The sequence below is a fragment of the Notothenia rossii genome, assembly GCF_949606895.1.
Source record: "Notothenia rossii genome assembly, chromosome: 2".
NCBI lineage: Eukaryota > Metazoa > Chordata > Actinopteri > Perciformes > Nototheniidae > Notothenia > Notothenia rossii.
Genome location: NC_136904.1, coordinates 17308128 through 17334407, shown reverse-complemented (window position 1 = coordinate 17334407; position 26280 = coordinate 17308128). Strand labels below are relative to the sequence as shown.

Sequence of the window (26280 nt, the reverse complement as noted above, 5' to 3'; positions counted from 1 at the left end):
GATGAAACAAAGGATAAGCTGTGTTTATTAGTCCCCCCTTTGGGAACACTAAACCTTTGCCCTGATTCTATCAACTCGATATGTAAATTAGGTTGAGGGTCCAGACAATGCCAAATTCAACAGCCAAGTACTGTACTTCTCGAGGAATATTTTTACTTTACTTGAATATTGCCATTGTTGCTACTTTGTAGTTCTAGCTTACTAAAATTAGGATGTAAATCGTGTACTTTACCCCACTACATTTAATACATTTAGTTACTTTACAGATTTGGAATCATGATGTGAAATAAACAACACTTAAATAACACTATTTCACCTTGAGTACTTCTCACAATCTACCACTCAGCATACAAAGGAATTTAAAATGTGCAGCTTCTTTATCAGCTTTGATAACACTTAAATGCATTAATAATTATAATCAATGAAGAATATAAAATATATATATTATTCTCAAATTGGCCAATCAGCATAATGACTACTTTTACTTTAGGTACTAAGAGTATATTTCGACGCTAATTCTTTACTTTTACTTGAGTAACTTTTTGTTTGCAAGTCTTTTACCTGTCAGAGTATCGCTACACTCTGGTAAATCTACTTTTACTTAAGGAAAATATCTGAGTACCTCTTCCACCTTTGCATATCAGTGTTTGCCTTTTAGATATATAGCTTTTATATTTTAATATACAGTATATGTATAACATTGTATGCATACTCAAAAATGTGTATTATCATGTTTTTGTCTATTTTCTTTTATTTATGATTTTGTCTACCATACACCCTTTTCCTAATTGAAGATCTCCATAAATTCGACACTATAAAAACCCCAACCCAAAAAAAATTGGTTCAGGAAGTCATGAATTGCGGAAGTAAACAACTTTCAGCCTCTAAACACTAGTTTTGTGCATGTGTTCAGGCTGCTATCTTTGCCATTAACACCGATATTTTGTTGTTGTTTTGGGCTAAACTGAATGGTGTTTTTTTTTAAATTGATTTGTAGCATATTTTAAGTCCCTTAACCTATGCCCATAGATGAATGGGTGTGTCCGGGTTTAAAAAAAAGCCATGGGCATAAAAAACACACCGGAAAGGAGGGTTTGTCTGTCCTTCTGTCTGACGTCGGGCTGCGGTAGACAGAGCTGTGTTGTGATGGGAGCTAGCTAACTAGGAAGGGCGACTACACCTTTAAGTGAAAGAAGCGAAACAAGATAAATTCGCTGGTTTCGCTGAGACGCTTAGCTGGTTTACCGGGGGATTTCGATATGATATTTTTAAATATAATTATCCTGCTTTGCTGCCTACAAGATATTAGAGGTAAGTTTTCCATTGATTCACACGGAGAGGAAAGTGCTCAGTGATCGTCAGCCGAGCTAGCGCTAATCGGATCAGGCAGTTGTACTCTGGCTATCGAACTTGCTAGCTAACGTTAGCCGGCTAATGTTAATAGTAGTCAATGTATTGATTTGTGGGCTGCTAACCCGTGATTAACAGGATGGGGTTGGTAGTTTATGAAGTAAATTACGTTTGGTGGATACAGGTTGAGTATTCTGACGATAAACAGCCTGTTTTTTGGCAGTTCATGGGGGGTAAACTGAAGCTAACGTCCACAAACAGACACTTTGAATAACGACGGTTTAGCTTATAAATACACTCGGAAGCAGTACTCAAATATTGCATTTAAGTAAAAGTAGAAATACCAAAGTGTATGAATACTCTGTTACAAGTAAACGTCCTGTATTCATAATGTTACTCAAGTAAAAGTACTAAAGTATTAGCATCTAAATATACTTAAAGTACCAAAAGTAAAGGACTCATTATGCTGATTGTCCCATTTCAGAATCTTATAATATATGTTTTGGTTATAATTGTATGCATTAATGTGTTTATCAAAGGTGGAACTTCTTTCAACTAATTGTGAATTTATTCCAGGTCTATCTAAAGTGTTTTTGAAGTGTTTTGATCATTTATTTATAACTGCGAAGTAACCAAAAGGTACTACATGTAGTGGAGTAAAAAAAAAATATGTACCACTGAATTGTAGTGGAGTAGAAGTGCAACGTAGCATACAATGGAAATGCTCAAATGAAGTACAAGTGCCTCAAAATTGTTATTAAGAACAGTTCTTGACTAAATATACGTAGTCAACCGCTGCTCGGAAGTTACATAAATGTTTATCCCTGTTTGAATCATTTCAACGAATAATGCTAGCTACTGTAGTACTCTGAACTGGCAGGCGACTTGCGTAAACATGTATAATGATGCACTCCCTTAACGGTTGTAATATCCACAAGAAGCAATTTGAAAACTCAATACAAAAATTCCCACTATTGACCTTTAATTACCCTAACTTAAAAGTGATTTGGTCCACGGGCGTTGTCCACAACAACTTGATATCCCTTTCCTATTCTTGCCAGGGATGAGTTCACAGCTAAAAGTTATGAGGGGGTCTATGGGGAAATCTCATTGCTTTTTTAAAAATGACTAGGTGCTTGTCATGCTGTTTAACCACCTTACAGATATTTAATTGAATGCTTACCTAAAATGTTCTTTAATTACAGTATCATCATATCTTAGCTGTCTCATATAAGTGCTTTGAGGTCTATTTTGATAAACAAAAGCTTGCGGTCTTTTCAGTAGATACCGCTTCCTGCTCTCAGTGAGTCAACATTAGTCAAACAAGCAAAAAACGAGCAACATTTCCACTGTATTTTTAGTTGATGAAATCATAATGAAAGTAATTTGATCTGACATTAAGATTTCTCTTCTTTTAATTTGTGTATAGAGATTTGATAGGTTAACCACCCAAACTGCTTCATAATCACAATGATAAAAGCAAAACCTTTAAATTGAGGAATCGAAAACAATTGCTGAAAGGGCTAGTTCATCCTGTGTAGTCTGTGCAGAAATAAAATTAAACAATATGGTCACAGAAATGTGCTAAAATGAAGCAAATTAATCAACAAAATGTATAACACATGATATCACCTTGGTTTTTAAAAGGATTCTGCTCATATTCAGATCCAACATTACAAACAAATATTCTTAAATGAACATTGTTGAATGTCTGCTGGATCACTTTGCATTAAATGCCTTATGAGATGTGAGGTTAAATATTGCATGCTGCCTTCCAGGAAAGTGCTGCTTTACTGTTGGAGAAGTTTTACCCAAACACCACATATTGTAAGATAGAGCTTTTCTATAACTAGTATTAATAAAAAAATAAAAAATAAACCTAATGAAATGGCTTGTTTCATGGAGCTTACTTTATCAGTTAAACACACTAACTGTGTCGGTCACTGTGTCTGTCACTGTACAGGCACGATTGATAAAAGTGCTGCAACATAATTGTTGCATTTAGACTGTCAAATTAGCAACCGTAGCAAGTTATTCTGCAGTGAAGAAGTTGAAGTGGATCTTGAGTTAAAAAAACTGTTCCTTGTCTGCTTTTACTTAACCTCTTTCCTTTTATTGACCAGACAGAAACATAATGATGCTTAAGCTGCATCAAGTCCTCACAAACCTCGCAATGCCCTGAAATATATGATCATCAATGTCACAGGCACGTTGGAAAAGCTACTTCTGGTTGAATATGAATTGGGCATGTTTTAAACATTGCTGAGGAAGTCAGTCTTTCAGTTAAACCAGGTTATCTCACTGTTGTTATTGCTGCTGCTGTTACTTGGCCTGCACAGTGATGGTATGTTGCAGAGTAATGTAGCATGAAGGTGTTTGGGCAATCTTTGCTAGACCTGCAGGTTTTAGCAACTCCTAGTATTAATGTTATTTTCCAGGACCTCAATGATACACCAGTTGAGTACATTGAGACATTTTACTTGCCCCGAGCTGCCGGTTGTTATTTTAACCTGCTTTATTTGGGGGTGGACCTCACATCCTCTAGGGGGGGTCTGGGGGCATTTTTTTTTTAAATGTTGAAGTTAAATGCATCAATCCCGTGTGCTTTGAGCACAAAATGAATTTATGGATACAGCTCTCAACACTCATATGAAAGGGAGCTGTATACTTTTCAATAATCCAAACATCTTTAGAATATGATCATAACCAATAACAAATCATTTAAACTGGTTTATTCTTATCTTATGTTACCTAGTTAGTATTCTTTCTTTTTTCTTTATGCATATTTTACTAATCACTCCCCTTTTTTAAACTGTTTTTTTGTACTGTCCTATAGTACACATTGGAATGATTTCTTACTTTATTTTGTACAACTATATTAAATAGATAAAGGTGTGCTCTCTCTTTGTCTCGCTCGCTCAGCACACAGCCTCCTTTTTGGTACCTGGCTTTGTGCGCCACTGCTGAATGTATATAGGGGAAACACTGTGTTTAAGCAGGATGACTTTTCAAAATGATGTTTGGTATTAAAATTAATTAAGATTTTTTTTTTTTAATAATAATTGTTTTGTGTGTGTATTGTAGCTGTAGCTTTTTACAGGAATTCTTAACCCGTCATTGCAGACAAGGACAAGTTTTCATGAAAGATATGAGTTTAATGCTGACATATGGTCTTGTTAAGTTCAGTGGTTGTGAGGGCAGCCATTCAAGGTGAATGCTTTGTTCAGTCTGGTGGGAATGTTGTAACACCAGTTAAGCCCCGTAGTTGAGAATAAAGAGTACAAATATCCTGACACCACCATCACATTCAGGGAAAAGTCCAGTTTCCCTGAGCTTTAATTGAACAAATCTGGTTCAAACCATATTTTTGGTTTTTTGTTTGTATTCAAAACATGTCAGTTAAATTGGGAGTACCAGTGTTTTTATTTTATTTTCAACACAACTGTTGAGGAGCTCTTTGTCTATTTGAGAATGTTTGCTTGCACAGTGGTACGTTAGTTATGATTATACTCTGGAGGAGATGTTTACATGGAACACTTCCGGAACCTTGACATCTTTATCAGAATCTGTCACTTTGATGAGAGCCTTTATTCTGGTATTTGACCTTTTTTTAAATTTCTAAATGTTTTGATTTGATCAGAAACTGCAAATTTATTATGCAAGCTGTTACGGCCCGGCTCATAGGCTGCAACAAAGATGGGAAACCAGACAAGTTAAGTGTCACAAGATACATATTTACTTACGATATAACAAAAACCAAAGGACTTCAAAGAAACCTAAGCAAACATGGAAGTCAGATATCAGTAATGATTGTGTGTATGGGTGTGTGAAAATGTGCAGAAACAAAGACATGGCCGTGTCCAACAGAAGAGTGCCCGGCAGTATGGCATGGTGTTGGTCTTTTGTTGACGGCCCAGGTGTGGCTCATCAGGTTGATCACCTGAAACACAAACAAGAGCCATCAAGCAGAACACAAATGCAGAGACCCCTAGTGGAGTGGAGCGGGTCGTAACACAACCATTGTATTTGAATAAATCAGCTATGTGGAGTTGTCAGGTCCTACTGAGCAGGCAGATCTGGGCAATCTGAGCTGGCAGTGTTTGTTTTTGTTAAAAACCTATTCCATTGATTTTTCTAAGGCTGATTGTTGGGGTGTCTAGTTTGTTGTTGGTAAAGCTGGTGATTGGAATATGTTCTCGCTGCATTCATGGACAAGTTGCTACCAGCCTAGTACAGCCACTCCCTGTTTAGGGCTGTCTTGTCTGGATCTTGTCTGTCTATCTTTCACCCCAACAACTCAGAGCTGTCAGTCCTAGCACTTTCAATGGAGCCCCTGTTAATGAACCTACTAAGGCTACTATTTTAGCCAACAACAGAGCATTTTCTTTTGTAACCCAAAACTCCAGATGGATATTTATTAAGAGCATTCTGTGTTTCCCTCAGGAATGTAAATTAGCATTTAAATAGCCTTCAGCCAAATCAGCCACTGTTTTTGCACAATGACATACAGTACTACTGAAACAGAACCTCCGTCACCTGATGTGCTGCATCATGTGCTCCTCATTTGCGCTTTAAAATGACTTTCTTTGTCTTTGTAAAAAGAACAAAGGAATGTTCAGTATGAAAGCTGGTGGGATTACCTCTCTGGGGTCACATCTATAAACTGAATAAGCCTGTTAAGCATGTCTAATGAGTGACAGCTTGTAGGATAGTTGATTGCTCTGGTAGAGGTTCATCCTCTTTTACCGACCTCCCTCCATAGGCCTTTTTTCATGAAAGACCCTTTGATAACTCACAAAGGCCCAGGTTAATGATAACATACATTTGTCTTTGACTATAACTGTAGATTTACTAAAAGGATCAACACTTTAAATTGTTGTTTTTATTTGTTCTCAAACTTGATAATGATAATACACATCTCAGACTAATGACTAAACCCGAAATGTCTAATAAAATGTGAAACTGAAATGTTGCCCTTGCAGAAAATGTATGAAGTATTGATAAGCCACTGAACTCTCTTTCAGGTCAGTTCGAGAAACCCTTGAATAAATATATTCGCCATTATGAGGGATTATCGTATGACATCGAAGCCCTGCACAACAGTCACCAGAGAGCCAAGAGGGCCCTCTCTCCTCAGGACAGGACCGTGCAGCTCGACTTCCATGCACATGGAAGGTCAGTTTAAACACACACACACACACACACACACACACACACACACACACACACACACTCTCACTATGTTTCTTCATTTATTCACTCTCTTTTTCTGTCTTCCAATTTATCCTCAAACAATACTGCATGAACTTTTTGTGCTTATTTGTCCTACTCTATGCACTTACATATTAGAATGATTGCAATGATTTATCTCATAACTATATAATGATAATAATAATAATAATAATAATAGTACATGTTATTTATAAAGCGCTTTTCCTGGTGTTCAAACATCATCATCAACACAAGATATGTCTTATTTTGAAATAACATCTGGCGGGCAATGCATTTGAATGCGAGATGGATATGTCAATGTTTGTTTGGTTCCCACAGTGCCATTAGATTTGAAATATCTTATTATTTATGACATGATTACACTATTTGCTTAGTGATCCATTTGGTCATAAACTGTAGCCAAAGACAAAAATCCATTGTAACATAACACTGGCCTGTTGCTCATATTGAGCTGTTTTCTTTGCAGTAGACAACATGTGTGGAAGTTTGATCCTGTGTTGTTTTTACACTTGATAGAAAAAAACATACCTGACACTATTGTCCATGATTCTCGGAGAGAACCTGCGGCCAAATTGTGGTTATTTAAAACTATGAAGAGGCTTACCTCATTATTCGTAGTAAATTCCTTACCCTTTTTTTAATTTTTTTACCTCTGACAGTCGAGTCCCATATATTCTCTTTAAATGACCTGTATTTCCAAGTGAGCCCCTGTCAGGGATAAATAGTCTGAATGCAATGGTGCCATGCCTGTTCTTGTCACTTAGTAGACAGTTGACTTTAAGCCGCAGAATGTGTGTAAATAATGCATTTGAAAATAAGTGGTGAACAAGAAATAGTTTTGATGTTTAATTTCTACCAAAAAATTAAATGTTATACTTTACTTAGTCAAAAATTGTGGCTGCTGCTCTGACCTAACATAGTTTAAACACTTTTTATTTTATTTTGAGCAATGCAGTGCAATAGGCGCTTTCACACCGCAGTACTTTTCCCACAAAGGTTAATCAGAACTTAGTTCATGAGAACTCTTTAGTCTCATGAACTAAGTAGAGATCGCGTTCACACCGGAATAAGTCCCTGGGGGGGGATTAGGCAAATGAAGCCGCTGAGCACTTCTTCTTCTGCTTTGGGTTTACTGGCAGGCCGCAAACAACTTCACGGCGTATACTGCCACCAGAAGTCCCCGACCGGAAGTCACCGGAGTTGGGGACTGGCTTCAGTAGAAGCTGCTGGGACTCCCACTGACAAAATTAATCTATTTTCTTTATTTACACAATATCATTCTTCAGTATGAACACAAACAGAAGATTATATTTTAATATGTTGCCAGCGCAGTTCTGGGGCTATTTCTACCAATGGGAAATGACTTTCCATTTGTCCCTTTCTGTCTTGTATACATTTACATTTGATTTTTTCCCTTTCATTTTCTTTGATATTATTATCATTACTATTATTCTTTTTGTGCCGTGTTGAAGAGGAGCAAATATCAGGAGCACTGTTTTTTCAGAAGGCTTTCCCTGTTTCAGAATCAGAATACCTTTATTAGTCCCACAGAGGGGAAATGTACGTTGTTACAGCAGAAAGTTACATGCATTAAAAAGTATTAAAGTAAAAAAAAAGAGTTATGTTGTAATACAAAATATAATAAAAATAAATTACACAATTTTCAAAATACACATCCTGTAACAGTTCTTAGGATTTATAAGGCCAGGTATATATTGCACAGTTATTAAGTGTGTGTGTGTGTGTGTGTGTGTGTGTGTGTGTGTGTGTGTGTGTGTGTGTGTGTGTGTGTGTGTGTGTGTGTGTGTGTGTGTGTGTGTGTGTGTGTGTGTGTGTGTGTGTGTGTGTGTGTGTGTGTGTGTGTGTGTGTGTGTGTGTGTGTGTGTGTGTGTGTGTGTGTGTGTGTGTGTGTGTGTGTGTGTGTGTGTGTGTGTGTGTGTGTGTGTGTGTGTGTGTGTGTGTGTGTGTGTGTGTGTGTGTGTGTGTGTGTGTGTGTGTATTACTAGGGGCTTTGCTGGTTGTTTTCACCAAACCTTTCTGTTGAGGGTTGTCAATGCCTTGGCAAACAGATTCCTTTCCTGTGTTTTTGTGCTCTTTCCTGTCTCTCCTGGCCTTGCATAAACACTGCCGGTCGCGGAATAATGGTGCAACATACCCGCCTTGAACAGTCTGCATTAATGAGCAGTAAAGAAATAATGAATAATCAAGCCTGAATCCATTGCTACTTGGGCGACCAATAATATATAATTCCTTTATGAGCGCAATATGACAGATACCCCTTTTTGTGAAGATACACACAGTTTAGGAACTAAATATAAAGTCTTTATTATCTAGACATTTGATTATTCATACTATTCATTCATTTTTTGTATTAAGAGCAATGCTTCCTTGTATATGCCCAATGCTCATAAGCAGTTGTTGCTGGTTCAGGTGACGTGACAAGGCAGGGCAGACCGTTATCTCCTTAGGGCTCTTTTAATATAGTCATGCATTAGTTATAATAAAGTTCCAATATTTCAGTTCAGTCTCCAGCTTTCTAAGTATCAAATACTCATTTGTGAGGTGTATTTTCCTCTTTATAATACAACACAAAATTAAAAGTTATGCAATATGAAGAGTTCAGGTGTGTTGAAAGACCTGGATTCATTGAAGTTAACTAATCGCTCACACAGGAAGCCATGACACATTTAAAAAATCATCTGATTCTGATCATAGTTCAGTTCTCTGATATTCAAGTACTAACTTGTGAGTTTACTTCTTTAACAGTGAATGTTCAGTTATGTTTGGTTAACAGGCCAGAAGCACCAACATGAACATATCATTGATACTTGTATTGTTGATTGGTAGATTCAGTTTTAAATATAGGGTGGATATTGGCCTCATTGTAAGCATACTATCTCTTTAGACATGGCCGGCTTACTGAGAAAAGTGTATGACTGTCAGATGAACGAGACAGTATGTTTAGCTTTGGGAAATGTCTGAATAATTGATGAGTCAACTGATTCAGTGAGAAGCTGATCCACAGCCTCTGCTTTTCCTGTCTGTAAGCCATGTTTATTTTCTGCTGGGTTTTTGTGTTGAACATGATTCAGTGATTTATATTAAAAAAGAAACGAGCTGTTTCTGACTTCCTTAGAGATAACCATACAGATTTTAATAAGGAGATCGATGGAATAGCGAACTTTTCTCACCAAGCATCTCCATGGATCTTTTGCATGCTTCATACGTTTTTCCCAATTGAATCTATCTGTCTACAATATTACCTTTCATTGTATATGTGGTACTTGGAGAATTTTTGTTTTATTTATAGCTCTATCATCCATAAAAGATCATGAAGTTATTTTTCATTTAGCTTATTCGGGTGATACTATTTAAACCAGCAGACAGTTCCCTATCGACACAGAAGATCTTTCAGTTAGCCTTCGAATCATTAATTCATATTAAAAGAATATGATAACGGCCAAGGATTGAGCCCTTTGGTACCTCAAACGTATGTCTAACTTATGACATATGCAACTTAACTTAAATACAAATGGTTCTCTATCATTTAAATAGTTAACAACCCCTTGAGAAAAACACCATATTAAATCAGAACCCTGATAATGCAGCAACATCTGTAATGGAATAATCTACTTATGGATTCATCTGTCTGTTACCAGCGTGCCATGGTTTTATTTTGGGTTGACTAAGGTTTTGATTGGGCATAGATGGAGTCATGAGGTCATATTGATTGTGGTAGTGGCCATTAAAAAGGTCGAAAGAGGCCAAGAAACTGTAATAGGTGTGCCAGAATGAATAACAAGCAGAACATGTATTGGTAATCTCTTGCCAGAATTCAAAGAGTAGATCGTATTGCAATCTTTGTTCCACATGTTAAGCAGTTTTCTCTCTCTCTTTTTGTTTTTCTTACGTTCCTGCCCTCTTATCTCTTGTTATGAATGAATGTTTTCACTAAGGCAATAATATAATAGTTTCTTAGTTCTAAAAAGCACAATGTAGGTTTCTTTATGACTTATCCCTATAGCAGGGGAAGGGACCTGCAGAATGGAAGTTACCAGAAGTAAAGCAACAAGGTGTTCATTAGAAATGAGAACAGAAGTGATGAAGGGAAAACTAAATGCTGGGGAAAGTCAGAGTCATCCTGTACAGGGATATCCTGGACTGCGTCTGACCTTTTCAACTTCATTTCACTCTCCAAAATATTTAACGTTCTACTCCTCTATCTCTCTCCTGTGCTCAGTTTGTATTGGGTTTGCTCAATCGTTCTTGTATATTAATTTGAAAAGCACACAAGTCCATCTTTATGTCATTAGGCTGTTATCTCCTCATGAACAAAGGCTTTTGCAAAACCTCTGTGGCTTAGGTAGACTTTAATGATGTGCTCTGTCCCTGAGCGGCTCAAAGGGAAACAACCCTCTTCTTTTCACACAATGAATAAGAGCCACTCAACCGAGTCTACAAATAAAGGCCAGTTTACTCGTGGCACGTAAAAACACTCATGTGATGTCCTCTGTGGCTCTGCAGGGCTTATGAACCCTGACAAAATGACTTTGTGCATGAGTTTACATTATCTTATCTTAAACTTGGTGTCTAACAATGTGCAAAAAATAGCCTATGTTACAGCTTGTGTTAAATCACATGGGCATTTACCAGACAGAGAGGCCAAAGAAAATGTATAATGTTTTTTGGGAAATGGGTCCAGTGTTTTTATTTTATTCATTATGTTAAGCTTCACCCATACTATGGACTAGGGCTGCTCGATTATGGCAAAAATCATAATCTCGATTATTTGGGTCAATAATTGATATCACGATTATTAAAAACGATTATCCTTTTACTTTGAAAACATCAATTTATTGGAGAAAAAAATGTTGAACAGTATGTTTTTAACAGTTGATTACCCTGAACTTTAAGTATAATTCAACTGAAAAACCAATAAAAAAAAAATTGTATTTAAAAAAGAAAAAAAAAGAAAGTAATAATAATAATAATAAAAAAATAGTTTTATTTCAATTACGTTGTTTTCGTAATCGTTGCAAGCCATAATCGTAATTGCGATTAAAATTAATTGAGCAGCCCTACTATAGACAATATACCAATTATCACACTGTGGCAGTGAGTACACTTGTATGCTTCCTAAAAATGTAACCTGCCTGAAAATGCCAACTCTGGTAATATATAAGGCTGCTTTCTGCAAAATTGTGCAATCAATATTGGGCTCCGTATGAGGTAGCATTGTAAACACCATATGAGTCATCTCTAAAGGAAGCTTTGCCTTGAGATCCAGCCATGTGATTACTAAAGAGTGTATTTCCCTAAAATACTTTGTACTCAGTTTCCTTTGAAGCTAGCTCATGTGCACCTCATGTGATGTTTGCATTTTTTCTTAGAAATCATGGTTAGGTTAATGAGAGGATTATACAAAAGTAATATGGCTGTGCACAAATGTTCATGTGCTTTTACTCGACATAATTCTTCTTCTAAGTCACTAAGCACAGCAGTGTTGAGCATCACTATCAGACAACTATCAGAGCAGCATTGTGAAGCTGCAGGAAGAATGTGTGAACTTGTTTTATACTCAATTCTTTGTGTGCTGTCTCGGGTTTCCAGTTCGAGCCATCCTTCAAACTAAAACTCTATGGTGAAAACATGACATTAACATTGCTAGGGTTCAGGGTGTGTATTGTGTTAGCCTCATCATGTCAGCATGTCAAAGTGCAATTTGCATTCAGTGTTTAATTATTTTGTTAATTACAAATTTCTCCTTTTTTTCTCCTTAGACAATTTAACTTGCGGATGACGAGAGATACAACTACATTTTCCCCAGATCTAATCATTGATGTATCTGGAGAGGAGACACCCATTGATACATCACATATTTACAGTGGAGAAATCTTTGGTAAGTCCAGCTGATTCCACACAACACATTAGATTTGTAGATTTGTGTTTCTCTAAGCTTTTTTAATTTAAATGTAAGGTCTTCAAATAAATGTCGCCTTATATCATTCCCACTTTATCCCCCATATCAGCTCAGCTAGGAGACAATTCTTTCATGTCAAGCATTATGGAATATTGTTGACAACTAAAAGTAGTTTTTGTCGAGTATTTGTCTCGTCACAAGCCTACACACAGGAAGAACTTTTTTAACTTTCATCCTGTTTTGGCTTCTGCCCTTAATCCCTTTCCTTCCTCGATGTCTTCCTGCTACCCGTCTCCAGCAGAGTTGAAATGAACTTTTGTTATCAGTGTTTGTGAAACAAACAGAAAGGGGACCTAGAAACAGAGAGATTTTTACATAGGAAAGCTCTTTCAATAAGTAAACCGCTCAGAAAATGAAGACATTTTACAATAAATATCTTTTGAGTTTGAAAATAAAATATCACTAAAGACATGTCAATTTAAGTATTACTGTTAACTTTTCTTTAAAAATACAAACATTACCACGTTGTTCATACTCCATGCAAATAGCACTGTTTCTTTGGTCGATTGGAGTACCGTATATATTTGTTTTTCTCTGCCCATCGTCATCCTCGTTGTGCTTCAGGCGAAAAGGGCACCCTGACCCATGGCTCCGTGGTTGACGGCCGCTTTGAAGGCTTCATTAAATCCCATCAAGGAACATACTACATTGAACCCTCGGAGAGGTACCTGAAGGATGTGCCCTTCCACTCCATCATCTATCACGAGGATGACATCAGTGAGTATCTACCATTGCACCTGCTTTCATTTAAAACCCTGTGTGCGGTAGAGGTGGTTCAAATCTGCACAATATGCAGCTGCAGGGAAAGTTGTGACCGCTATACCTTTTTAGACATGCCACAAACATGTGTCTTCTAGTTTTTTAACAGGCTTCTTTTGAAATGCATTAGTGTTTAAATGTTTTTTAACTGACTTTTTCTTCTTTGCTAAAAACAAGATAATGCATTTAAAAGCAGTGAAGAAAGATAATTAACTTTTGGGAGGAATATTGAGCAAAACATTGCTTTAGCTCTGCGAATAATTGAATTGTGATCTGTTGGATATGGAGGTCCTCTGCCTCTGGTCTTTATTTATACTGGAAGCAGTATTGTAGCCTGATAAAGCGAAAGTTATGACTCATATCCATTCCTAAGAAACTGAATCCAGCAACTGGAAACTTCTGATTCTTGCCCCACAGAACTGTATTTAGCTGCCAGGCAGTGGGTCTGATATGAACCACGCCCTGGCTTTTGGCGGGCTGATACACAGCACTCTATACTGCTGATAACTTATCTAGAACTCACACCCGAGGAATCATAAATTGAGACATGCACACATCAGGGTTTCCGCTAGGATGTTTTCTTGCCGGTCAAATGTCCGGACAGAATTTATTTTACCAGACAAATTTGAAACTTACCGGTCATGTTTCAATAATAATAATAACAATTGTGTAGCAGAGTTTCCGTTAGCAGGTAATTACCGGACTATGACCGGATATGCTGATGTTTAAAACTCAGTTAATGGGAGTCATTGTTATATTGCTTCAGTTTAAAATCGTAACAGATCGAAAAGTTCAGATTCATTCAAACAACAAACAACATAATTATTACATTCAAAGAAGCTACTTGTAGTAGATGAAGTACATTCTTCAAAGTTTACATTAACTTTGAATAATAACACGGGAGAAACGGAGCCTCTCTTTTCCTCTCTCCCTCCCTCTCTCTCTCCTGACAGCCCGTCAGTTTCTCATGCAGCGCGCTAAACAGTGGGCAGGGCTTCAGGTCAGACTCTGCAGCTGATCTGATCTCTCTCGCGTCCGGTTACACTTCACTCGCGTTTATGTCCATATCGATCAGATCCAGCTCTCCTGATCAGCCTTTATAGAGAGCACAGATCAAACTATTAAGAGTGAATATCGGCCGATAATGATCGGTGGCCAATCGATCAGAGCATCGGACATTTTGACCGGCAGGTTTTGAATTTACCGGTTTTTATTAAATTTTATCAGCTAAAAACCGGTAATTACCGGCTAACGGAAACCCTGGCAAACATACATAGGGAGATTCTTTGGATCTACTGAAGAATATGTAAGCAAAAAGTAATAGTGGTTCATTATGTTGTGAACTCATCCACCCACAGCATTTCATTGTGTCATTTGTACAGAGGAAGCTGGATTAGTCAACCTTTTATTTAAATATTAACTGAAGTTATGTATTATTTCAGCCTTTTATCTTCCCATGTAATTCGGATTTGTCCGACACGTCTGCTTATATCTGCATAGTAGGGTTCAAACAGGTCACCTTAAAAAACATGTATGATTGTGTTTGTACTGTAGGCAATTCATCTGTAACATTTTCCTAAAAACACATGTAAATGCACAATAAATCAGCGTTTTTCAGATGGTCCCCTTAATGTGCATTAAGCTGGAAAGGTCTTACATTTTAGAGATATTGAGTTGAGTGTTCAAATTACACTATAGTTGTAAAACATCACATATCTTGTTTCGATATTTAGAAGCTGGTATCTGTGGGGAAAAAGACATCAGTGATCGTCCTTACTTCTGACTCTTGGCCTTTCTTGTGGTTTCTTTTTGACTTTGTTCCACACTGTAAGGGCCTTTTGATTAGCAGTTGAATGAGACAGCATTCACTGTAGGGACAAAGAGGGCTTTCTCTGAAAACACATTGTGAGAGTTTGAATGCATTGTTTCAGAGTCTGTCCAGTCTGTTCAGTAACCAGCACCGGACGGTTCTCTTTACTGGACAAAAGTCCTGTAACATTCAGGCTTATGTCCTGCAATACTATTAATGGGATCAAAGTTCCAGCAAACAAAAGCTTCTGCAAGGGACCAATTAGATTAGAGATTGAAAACAGCATCCAATCTCATTAGTTTAGCTTAAACATTTTTTGTTTTTTGCTTTAAAATTATATAAAACATAATTGTTCATTATTTTAAAGTTACTTAGTGTTTTGGATTCTGACCTTGATTTGGCTTAAAAGACATGCATGCACAAATAACATATAAAGAAACAGTTTACTTCGCAAAGCACCCGCAAAAGATGATTTGCACCCCTAACTGAGCTGCCAAACAAATAGCGTCTCAACAATCCTGTGCCATTTGCCTGTATTTAAATTAAGTAATATGCATTTATTCACAGCAAAATAGACATTTCTATGCAAATGAGCCTCATTGCAAAATGAAAGACCATTCACAAACATCAGCCCTCAGCGTCGTCAGTTGTTAGTGGCTGAAGATCATAGACCGCTATTTTGAATCCCAACATTTTGTTTTTGTTTTTGAATGGCTAATGTGTTTAGGAATTCCTGTGCATTTTTTTTTCAGGATCAGTAGCACGCTGTTTGAATTTCATTTAAAAAATGTATCCCTCGTTGTTAGTCTTACTGTTTTCTTGGTGCAAAGGCAACATTTATATTTAACCACACGAATAGTCGCAAATTACACTGCAAAACGTTATGGTCGTGTTTGTACTGTAATATCAAGAACACAATATATTTTGTGAATCGGACTTCGTAACCGGGGCAGATAAACAAATGCTGCACAATTCATGCTGCCATCAGCGGCTGCAATCCATTGTTTATAAAATCCCCAATGCATTTATTTGAAGCCCCCTCTCTTTTGCCCTTCAAAAATTAAATGCAGTGTGTATACTAACTTTGAGATAACATTGTTACACAGCAGTCTTAAATAAAAAAAGAATAGAGAATCAACGTTTTCATTAGTAGAGGCAGGTCTACTGCTCAGAGAGAAAGCTGATTTGTCAGCGATGATTCGCAGAAGCTATATCATTAAAGCATTTTATTTAAAGCAGCTACTCTCACCCTGATTCACCTTCACCAGCCGACCACACATGATCCGAGAGAGAAGCATGATGCAGTGTAAGCCGTTCATAACATTGCCTTATCTCCCCTCTATCTGCCAGATTATCCTCATAAGTATGGCTCAGAGGGCGGCTGCGCTGACCACTCGGTGTATGAGAGGATGTTGAAATACCAAGCAACTGGAGTAGAGGAGCCAGAAAAAGTAAGTACAAGCATCACGCAACAAAGCCCCTCCCCCTCTTTGTAGTTCATAATTAAACACACAGATGGACGTGGGGTTAATCGATCTTATCTCATACAGTATAGAACCTTCCTTCCCTGCAGCAACAGTAAAAGCATGTGTATATTTTTAGCTCAGGTGTACATGCTTTCTCATCCACCGCCAGATTACCTGCAATGTTTAAGCCATGCTAGAAGTTTTAAACACGGCAATGTGTTCCCATGTGTCCTGATCCTGATGGTTGTTTTTCTTACAGGGGGTAAGCAGTGTATCGGAGGAAGATAAATCCAATGGTCCTGTTATTCTGAGGAGGAAGAGAGCAACAGCAAAGGAGAAGAACACTTGCCAGCTCTTCATCCAGACTGACCACCTCTTCTTCAAATACTACGGCACAAGAGAGGCTGTCATTGCCCAGGTATGCACACAGTGTGTACATATTAAAGAGCGCATGTTATGCTCTTTTTAAGGTCATATTTGTGCCTCTACTGTGAGATGTTTACATGCTTTAATGTTCAAAAAGCGCTTTATTTTTCTCATACTGCCTGTGCTGCAGAACCTCTTTTCACCCTCTGTCTGAAACCAGAGCCCAGTCTGCTCTGATTGGTTAGCTGGCCGGCTCTGTTGTGATTGGTCGACCGCTTAGAGATATGTTGGAAATGTCCCGCCCCTTATCACGTACAATGTGTTGGAGGAGCTCTGGCCAATAGAAGTGCGAGTGTTACATAGTGTCAAAAAATACCACAAAATAAAACAACTTCTGCAAATAAACATCCAAGTCATACACATATCGAAATACAACATATAAAACAATGTTATATTGAGCTATAAAAAGAGTAAATTATACTAGTATAAATATAATGATTGGGGTAGTTAATCACAGAGATTAGCATCATTTTTTTTGCCTTACTACATATCTAAAGGATTACTTTCTCCACAGATCTCCAGCCATGTGAAGGCCATTGACTCCATTTACCAAGGCACAGACTTCCTGGGCATCCGAAACATCGCCTTCATGGTCAAAAGGATCAGGGTGAGTTGAATCTGCAATCTGCTGAAGTTTTAGTTTATATAACCATTTACCTGAAAGGAATTAAGCTGCTAATATGAGTGAAGGTAATCTGATTCTGAGGTTTGTTAACCTGTCTGCTCAGCCATGAGTACTGTGGTGTAGATTTTCCTCAGTGTGAATAGTTATACATTTAAAGCCTCTATAAACTATATCTCTTACTTTATCTCTTGTTATTTTCAAACTCTTCTTTATTCAGATAAATACTACCGACGATGAAAAAGACCGAACTAACCCTTTTCGCTTTGCCAACATTGGAGTGGAGAAGTTTCTGGAGCTTAACTCTGAGCAGAACCACGATGACTACTGCCTGGCCTACGTCTTCTCCGACAGGGACTTTGATGATGGGGTTCTTGGCTTGGCTTGGGTCGGAGCTCCTTCAGGTTGGTACACAACACAATAACATTAACGCATACAGCCTTGGTAGGGACTTCCTGTGATGCTCATAGGTCCAAATCGGCCTTACCTTCTCAGTTTATCCATTAATAAATAGGGATGCAACGAATATTCGGCCGCCGAAAATTATCGGCCAAAAATTGTTAAAAAGGCCCTTTCGGCCGAAAGGGTTCTAGCACCGAAAAAATATCACCGAATGTCAGAAAACAGGGTTACGTTGGTAAGCTAACGTGTTGTTGTGATGACGTAATCAAAACGCGGCGACATGCTCGCGGCTGGCTCACAGCCAACATGTCTGCCGCTTGGAGATATTTAAAAATATCAGAGAAAGAGGCGCGGATTGCGATTTGTAAAACGTGTTCAGCTGAATACATGTTTTATGGACCCATACTAGTGATTATTATTTAAGTTAAGTTTTGCCATAATCATTTATTTGTCCATAATCAGGCAGCTGAACAACATTGGTAAAAAATGTATACATTATATATATATATTTCTATTAATCATTTTCGGCCTTTCGGCATTCGGTTTTCAGCCAACTGTTTCCTATTTTCGGTATCGGTTTCGGCCAAGAATTTCCCATTCGGTGCACCCCTATTAATAAACCAATGCTTTACCACACATGCTCCAACTAAATGAAGTGAAAGTTGAGATGAAACAATTGTTTATCTTTATTGCAAAATGAACAAAATATATTGTTTTAATCTTTTGCCAAAATATACATTTGTATTAAATATTACGTTTCACCTTTGCTTCCAGAGCGCCTTTATTAGAAAAACAAACATTATATAATTTGGTGTTAAAACAAAGAGGAAGTGATTAAACAGTCACGCTGATAACGTTTCGTCTATGTTTGAGTCGTAACAACTGGTTATTTTTGTTGGGTGCAGTGAGAGGAACAGGACTTTAATGGCCTCTGAACTAAAGTACCTGAATTTGGTTTGAATAATGAAAAAGCAGCGTTGGCATGAGTATATGATCTGTCCTGAGTTTACAATGTAGTATCAGTAGTCAGTGTCCAACAACTGGTTAGTATGCAAGTTTAACTTTAAATGCTGTAGTGTATATACTGTATATGTTTTAATTTATGAGTGAATACCTCCTCCTCCATTAGAACCAACAATGTGAACTTGCTTCAAAAATCCTGTATAAACTGGTTATTTGCTCACAGGCACAACATTAGGGCTGCACGATTTTGGGAAAAAATTGAATTGCGATTTTTCTGATAAATATTGCGATTCGATTTGCGATATTTGTTTTTAAGCGACCCAATGGAAGTTTATTGTAAAATGCGGCCATATCTCCGGCTAGGAAGGTCGCATCAACATGCTCCCGTCTCTTAGCACCCCCGCAGCCCGAGCTACGAGTGAAAGAACTAAACTTACCTGAAACGTCTGTTGGGTTGCTTTAAAGTCAAGCTTCAGTTTAAGATTCACCCTGTAATAGATATAGGACATGTGATGGAACATTACTAACCTGACTCAGATCTAGGAAAGCTCCATTGGTAGCCATTTGGAAAAGGGCAGGCACTTTCAAAAATACTTGGCAGGGGATTGGATCAATCTGTCTATCACCTTCTATCATGGGCCACTTCTGATTGGTTAACAATGGCTGGTACATGTGGAGCACAGCACTTCTGATTGGTGTGGATGACTGACACACAAGAAGAACGGATTTTTTTTTTTTTTTTTAAATGGCAGGCTTTGCGATTTGATAATCGCATCATTTCAAATTTCGATTTAAAATCGATGAATCGTTCAGCCCTACACAACATGTATGTGTGAAAGTTATGTAGGCCTCCCCCTTCTACTGCTTTGAATAAGTTTAGTCACCACCTTCTCATCATGAAGAATACAGCAACAAACACAGATGATCAATACGGACAAATGGGCAATGCTGTAAGCGGAAAGAATCGATTGAGGATAAGAGACAGAGGAGGAAGTGCCGCAGTGAGCTGTGTGCTATTTCCTGAACAAAGGGAGGGATACTGGCCGAGCACAACTAATGTGTATCACATTTAATGTGACCAGCTGTTTTGTTGCTTCAGTAGAGGAGCTAAACCAGAACACACGCACGCACACGCGCAGTGAACAACATACAATGTACATCCATACTCAGTGCACTTACACATAATGGACTGATCCAAGTCTAAGTGCTCTGATGTCTTGTCTTTGTTTCTGTGTGGCTAGAAGCTGAACTTGCCTCCTTGTGACTGGCTTTATGGATTAGTGAAAGCACTGCAGCACTGCAGGCATGCTTATTGTTGACTGCAAGTGGATTCTATTGTGCATTCAAATGATTTAATACATTATAAATGTTATATCATTCACAGTACTGAAGGACTTAAATGATAACTTTAACTAACTCTTAACACCATATCTACAACAGTAAATTAACCAGGGGTTCAATTATAAAGGATACTCTGTGAAATCTGGTTTATTATTTAATTGTATGATAATCCATTTTGCTCATATCCTGTTTATTCTCCTGCAACAGGAAGTTCTGGGGGCATCTGTGAGAAGAGCAAGCTGTACTCTGACGGAAAGAGGAAGTCTCTGAACACTGGCATCATCACTGTGCAGAACTACGCCTCCCACGTCCCTCCCAAGGTGTCACACATTACCTTCGCTCATGAGGTTGGGCACAACTTTGGCTCTCCTGTAAGTACTATGATTTAAAACAGATGCCTTTGTCAGTGCAAGTATTTCACATGTCAAGTTTTGCAATATATTCTTCTGTCTCTCAAGTCTCTCTGCCTTCTGTCCTCTCCCTGCCTCCTGTTTCACAGCATGACTCTGGGCTTGAATGCACCCCTGGAGAGTCTAAGTCGCAGGATAAAAAGGAGCAGGGCAACTACATCATGTACGCCAGAGCCACATCAGGGGACAAGCTCAACAACAACAAGTTCTCTATCTGCAGCATCCGCAATATAAGCGCTGTTCTGACGAAGAAGCGAGATTCCTGTTTTGTTGGTAAGTTCTCTCTAACCATCGTATTTGTTTCTTTCTCAGTGTGTGAGAGAGATAATGTCTTCATGCTGTTGTGTCTGTGTGTGCAGAGTCTGGTCAGCCGATCTGTGGTAACGGACTAGTGGAAGAAGGAGAAGAGTGCGACTGCGGCTACAGTGACCAGTGTGGTGACCCCTGCTGCTATAACGCCAATGAAGGGGAGGGCAAAAAATGCAAACTCCAACCTGGCAAAATCTGCAGGTCAGTTGTGATCAGCATGTCTGTATTCAAGCCTGTAGTTGGTGTATTTGGCACAAGTATTGCTAGGGTAAGGGTTCTCAGCATAGCATTGATTGCACATTTGTAATTATTTTCCCGCAGTCCTAGCCAAGGCCCCTGTTGCACACCAGAGTGTTCCTTCAAGGGCTCAAACGCCGAGTGCAGAGCGGAGTCGGAGTGCGCCCAACAGGGAACGTGCAACGGAGCTACTCCTCTGTGTCCTTCGTCCGAACCAAAGGCTAACTTCACCTCCTGCCATTCGGAAACACAAGTCTGCCTCAATGGGGTATGTTTATTGACCTCTTGCTTTCTCGTGTCTGGTATGTGCTGTTTGTGAACTCTTTTTAAACTATTTATTCTTTGGACCAGGTGTGCTCTGGATCCATTTGTGAGAAGTACGGTCTGGAGGTCTGCACCTGTGCCATGGAAGAAAGCAAGGATGAGGCCGCTGAGCTGTGCCACGTGTGCTGCATGGATAAAAGTAAGTGACAGGCTGGAACACAATCACTGTATTATTGATATGACCTTAATGACTTTGTTCTCGGTCATTTCAAATGAAGGTTTCATTTTTAAGTTATTCTTATAGAGTTAGAGTGTGAATCTCAGTGGTGACTCCCTCTCCCTCTGCCCTCAGTGAAGCCCAACACCTGCAGCAGCACAGGCTCAGAAAAATGGATCCAATTCTTCAACAAGAAGACCACCACGCTGCAGCCCGGCTCCCCCTGCAACGACTTTAAGGGCTACTGTGATGTGTTCATGAGGTGTCGTCTGGTGGACGCTGACGGGCCTCTGGCAAGGCTGAAGAAAGCCATTTTCAATGCAGAACTCTATGAAAATATTGCAGAGTGGATAGTGGTGAGTGTCTTGATATCAGCAACGATTTGTCAACCTAATGACACATTAAAAACTATTGATATGCCTGTATTTAGATATCCTTTAAAATATTATTGTTTTACAGGCTCACTGGTGGGCGGTGCTCTTGATGGGAATTGCTTTGATTATGCTGATGGCCGGCTTCATCAAGATCTGCAGCGTCCACACCCCCAGCAGCAACCCCAAACTGCCCCCTCCAAAGCCACTGCCAGGTACAGTACATCTTTTGTATTTACATGTATGTTAATATGCACACACTTTAGATTGTTGAGTGCAGCTTAAAAGAATACTTCACCAACTAAATGTCCATTTGTATGTCATGTTAAATTCTTGAAGAAAATGTAGTTTTAAAAAAATATTTCCTTAATCCTTTAAGAATCAAAAAAGAGAAGTCTTGATGAATAATGATAAAAACATCCATTTAGAAACGCTCATACAACACATTATCACACCATCATCCAAATCTGATTTATACAGTCTTATGCTCAAAACTTCCTCAACACATGCATCAAGACTCAATCTTACTATTTAATTCAAAATATGATATACTAATTCAATTAAATTGAGTTTTTTTATTTTTTATTCTTTACTTATTTGGGGTCACATTATAATACAAGTACAGTTTTTCAAATCATATATTTAGAGACCTGAAAGTGACAAATGAAATAGTAAACAAAATTAGTCAAAATAAAATAAAAAAAACAAAAAAGTACACAGGGGTTGTTTGAAATAGCAAATGTCTACATATGTACATATCAACATACATATATACATTATATCAATTGTGAGGTTTTAATGAAATTGCACATGTTTTGGAAAAAAACGAGGAAAAAATGTCTTTAAGAATAAAACTGCGGTAAGGCATTTGCAAATGGTCCCTTTGTGGCTGATGTGTTACTTTTAAGGACATAGACTATTTTGTATTACCTTCATTAATTTGATGTTGCTGTCCTTTAGGTACGCTGAAGAGGAGGAGGCAGCAGCAGGCGCAGCAGCAGGCTCTGTCTCAGGGCCAGGGCCAGGGCCAGCGCCACCACCGCCAGCCCAGAGAGAACTATCAGATGGGCCAAATGAGACGCTGAGAACCGGCTCTGCTCTTTGTCTTGGGTCTTCCTAGTGCCTACAGTAGGAGCACTTCACTCCAAAGAGTTACCTTAACAACCTATTCAAAGATCTTGCAAATGGATCGATTTCACTGAACAAAGCCCAAAGGTTTTTTTTGGGCCTAACAAACACCTCTGCTCGAAGAGCCAGAATAGCAGTGGTTCACACAGCTTTTATAGTAAATAAATAACTTTTCCAAGGAAAAACAGGAGCAGAAATTCACTGATCTTTGTTATGTGGTCTTAATCTTTGAACGTGTTTTTGTTTTCTATCAGAATGAAGGAGAGTGAAGCAGCTTGTGTAAGAGTCCTTCCTCTGTCCTTGATCTGTGCTCCCTCTTTTTTCATTTCCTGCTCTTCCACTCTGAAGTGCTGCCATCTTCAGCACGATGGCAGGACTGCAAGTCCCATAGGTATTTACTGCCATCAAAAACAGCAATGACACATTTAAACAGAATAACATCTTTTGCCTATGTTAATAGATTGATTGAAAAAGCTCAAAGCACCATCAAGTTTTCTTTTTAATTCTCATGTTCTTCCAGCGTGCAATCGTTCAGATGTGGCAGTAGGTTTATTTTAGTTGAATTTTAATGAAATTCTTTATAATGAAGATTATTTACTGTTTTAGTTCGCTTTCTCAGGATTAATAAAACAATAGCAAACAAGTGTATTTAGTGAAGAAGATGGCTGCATGCATATTTCAGGGTGAAGTCCCTCCTGGCTGAAGGCTGTATATAAGGGTCCACGCTAGCTGCCACAGGATTTAGAGGACAGGTTGTATGAAAAGAATGTAAAAAAAGCTTAACAAGATTATTTTGTCATCTGTTATCCGATGGAGGGGAGATTGATTATCTTGGTCTGTATATTCGTGTCATATGGTTTTGCAGTTGCGTTTACACAGAGATATAGTCTGGGGATAGAATGGTGAGAGAATAGCTTTTATCATCCTGATTGGAACACGCTTTTTTTCTGTCATAGCCGTTTTCTCTGGACTTGTTGCTTTGGCTCTGATTCGTCACACTCAACTTTTTTCTAGTCGGAATAGTTGAAGCAACAAGGAAAGTGAGTAACGCTTGGAACAAAGAGATATGCATATATAAGAAGCTATTACAGAAAAAAAGTGTCCCACAATGTCCTGCCCACCTTTTCACTTCTTTCATGTACACCTCTCAAATTGCACACACTGGCAGTTGTTTTACGAAATAACAAAATATGTTAAAACCACTCAACAGCAGTTGAATCCTCTTAATGAGAAATGTTTCTGGTTTAAATGTGATTTAGCTTTTTATTGATTTTACTTGCAGTTCAGATTATTTGTATATGTTGAGGAATTGAATACATTGAGGAAACGTAGAGCTTCTAATTATATTGTTACTCTCTTGCTACTGTTCACAGAGCGATCAATCATTGTGTGTCAGCTCTTCTGTCTTTTACTTTCCTACTGGTCTTGATTTCCTCAAGGAATTTTGTTACCATTGTCACATCCTCTTGGTTTGTGTAATTGCATTTAAAATGTGCCTATTCGGGGCAATGTGACTGAAGTTAGCAAAGTATCAGTGATCTTTATCAAGGCTAAAATCATTCATCAGCTGGCAGTTTGTCCAAGCACTGTTATCAACCTGGACTGCTGAAGTGGAAATACATATTGGAAGTGTTTAGGGCTTGGCAGTGTATGGTAATCATAAGAGGAAATGTAAGTGATGATTGTCATATATCGGCATGAAAATCAAATGTTACAAACACACATTTTCCTATAATAATAATAATAATAATCCACACTTATTTCAGATCTTTTGAGAGATTTTAATTTGTATCTACTTGAATAATAGTCTTCTATTGCCCGGCTTAAATGGAGTTTTCAGTAGCCTCCAACCAGATTAAACTTAATTTCACTGATGTATGAATGAGAGTGGAGTCGAGTTATTGGCATGAGTAATATATATATATATATATACATATATATATATATATATATGTATATCTATCTGTATATATACATATATGTATGTATGTATGTATGTATGTATGTATACTTGGGATAAACTTGGTAAAGCAAAGACAGATCTTTTTTTTCTTATCCTTGCAAAAGAGTTGTATGGAGCATGGCTGCAGCTCGGCGTTGTTTTCTGTGCAGGGAGACAGGATGTTGTGTTGACGTTCAGATAGATTCTATGCAGAGTAACAGCAAACAAGTTAGCCTCTTCACAGATAAATGCCTTCGATGTTTTATCCCAAATGGGTACATGAAATAATAATCTTGCTTTCATAACCATGTTCAATCTTCACTCATGTCTCTGTGCTGCATTCTAGACTACAATGCAATCCTGTGTCGCTCCATTTACCGACTTCCTTTCCTTTCTGGTGCTACTGGCAGTGCTTTTTATTGGGTCTTAAGGTGTATTTTTCATTATTTTTGGCGCATTTTAATTTTCTTTTCTGCGTGTGTGATCTGCTTTGCAAAATCATCTTTATCTTGTGTTGTTGATATGGTAAGATGTGGACAACACTGGGTGTTAGGGGGAAATACTCTGGAAGTTGTTCAGTCTTTTAAATGTTCTGAATTTAATGAAATGTGCACTAGAGTGTAAGTGATGCAAAATGGTTTAGATTCAGTACTTCTGTCTGATTTTAATGTCTCCTGTGTTTTATACAGTGTCTTCAATTGTCTTTATTTACCTTTTTGTTCTTTTTTCTCATTTTGCTTACTTTGAAAAGTCATTGTGCAAAAATATTATTTCTTTTGAACTACTTGAAATGCATTAATAAACCAGAGTTGATCAATAGTTTTTCTTTACTGTTTTCTGAAAAGCCCACTATGATTGTTCTACAGATTTGATTGCCTCATACACTTTGTTTATGTTACAGTCATGATTACTTACACCTGAAAGTGAAGTACAGCCTTGATTAGTCAGGTTTTTGGATCTGATCGCCTGACAGGCTGCTCTGACATGAAGTTGTGTTTATTTGATTAATCCTGCTTCTGAGGTTAAAGACAACAAAAACAAACCAACAACA

General features: G+C 38.0%; 1 protein-coding gene across 1 annotated transcript; it reads left to right on the top strand.

Annotated features, from left to right (window-relative positions):
• The first annotated feature begins 1082 nt into the window (after nt 1-1082).
• On the top strand, nt 1083-26048 carry adam10a (ADAM metallopeptidase domain 10a). The gene is made up of 16 exons (XM_079666123.1): nt 1083-1311; nt 6375-6525; nt 12363-12481; nt 13127-13279; nt 16482-16582; nt 16857-17015; nt 17538-17630; nt 17866-18049; nt 20559-20722; nt 20851-21034; nt 21121-21271; nt 21392-21575; nt 21659-21770; nt 21924-22144; nt 22248-22374; nt 23120-26048. The coding sequence occupies exons 1-16, from the start codon at nt 1260-1262 to the stop codon at nt 23242-23244; spliced, it is 2280 nt and encodes a 759-aa protein (XP_079522249.1). The 5' UTR covers nt 1083-1259; the 3' UTR covers nt 23245-26048.
• Nucleotides 26049-26280: the final 232 nt, after the last annotated feature.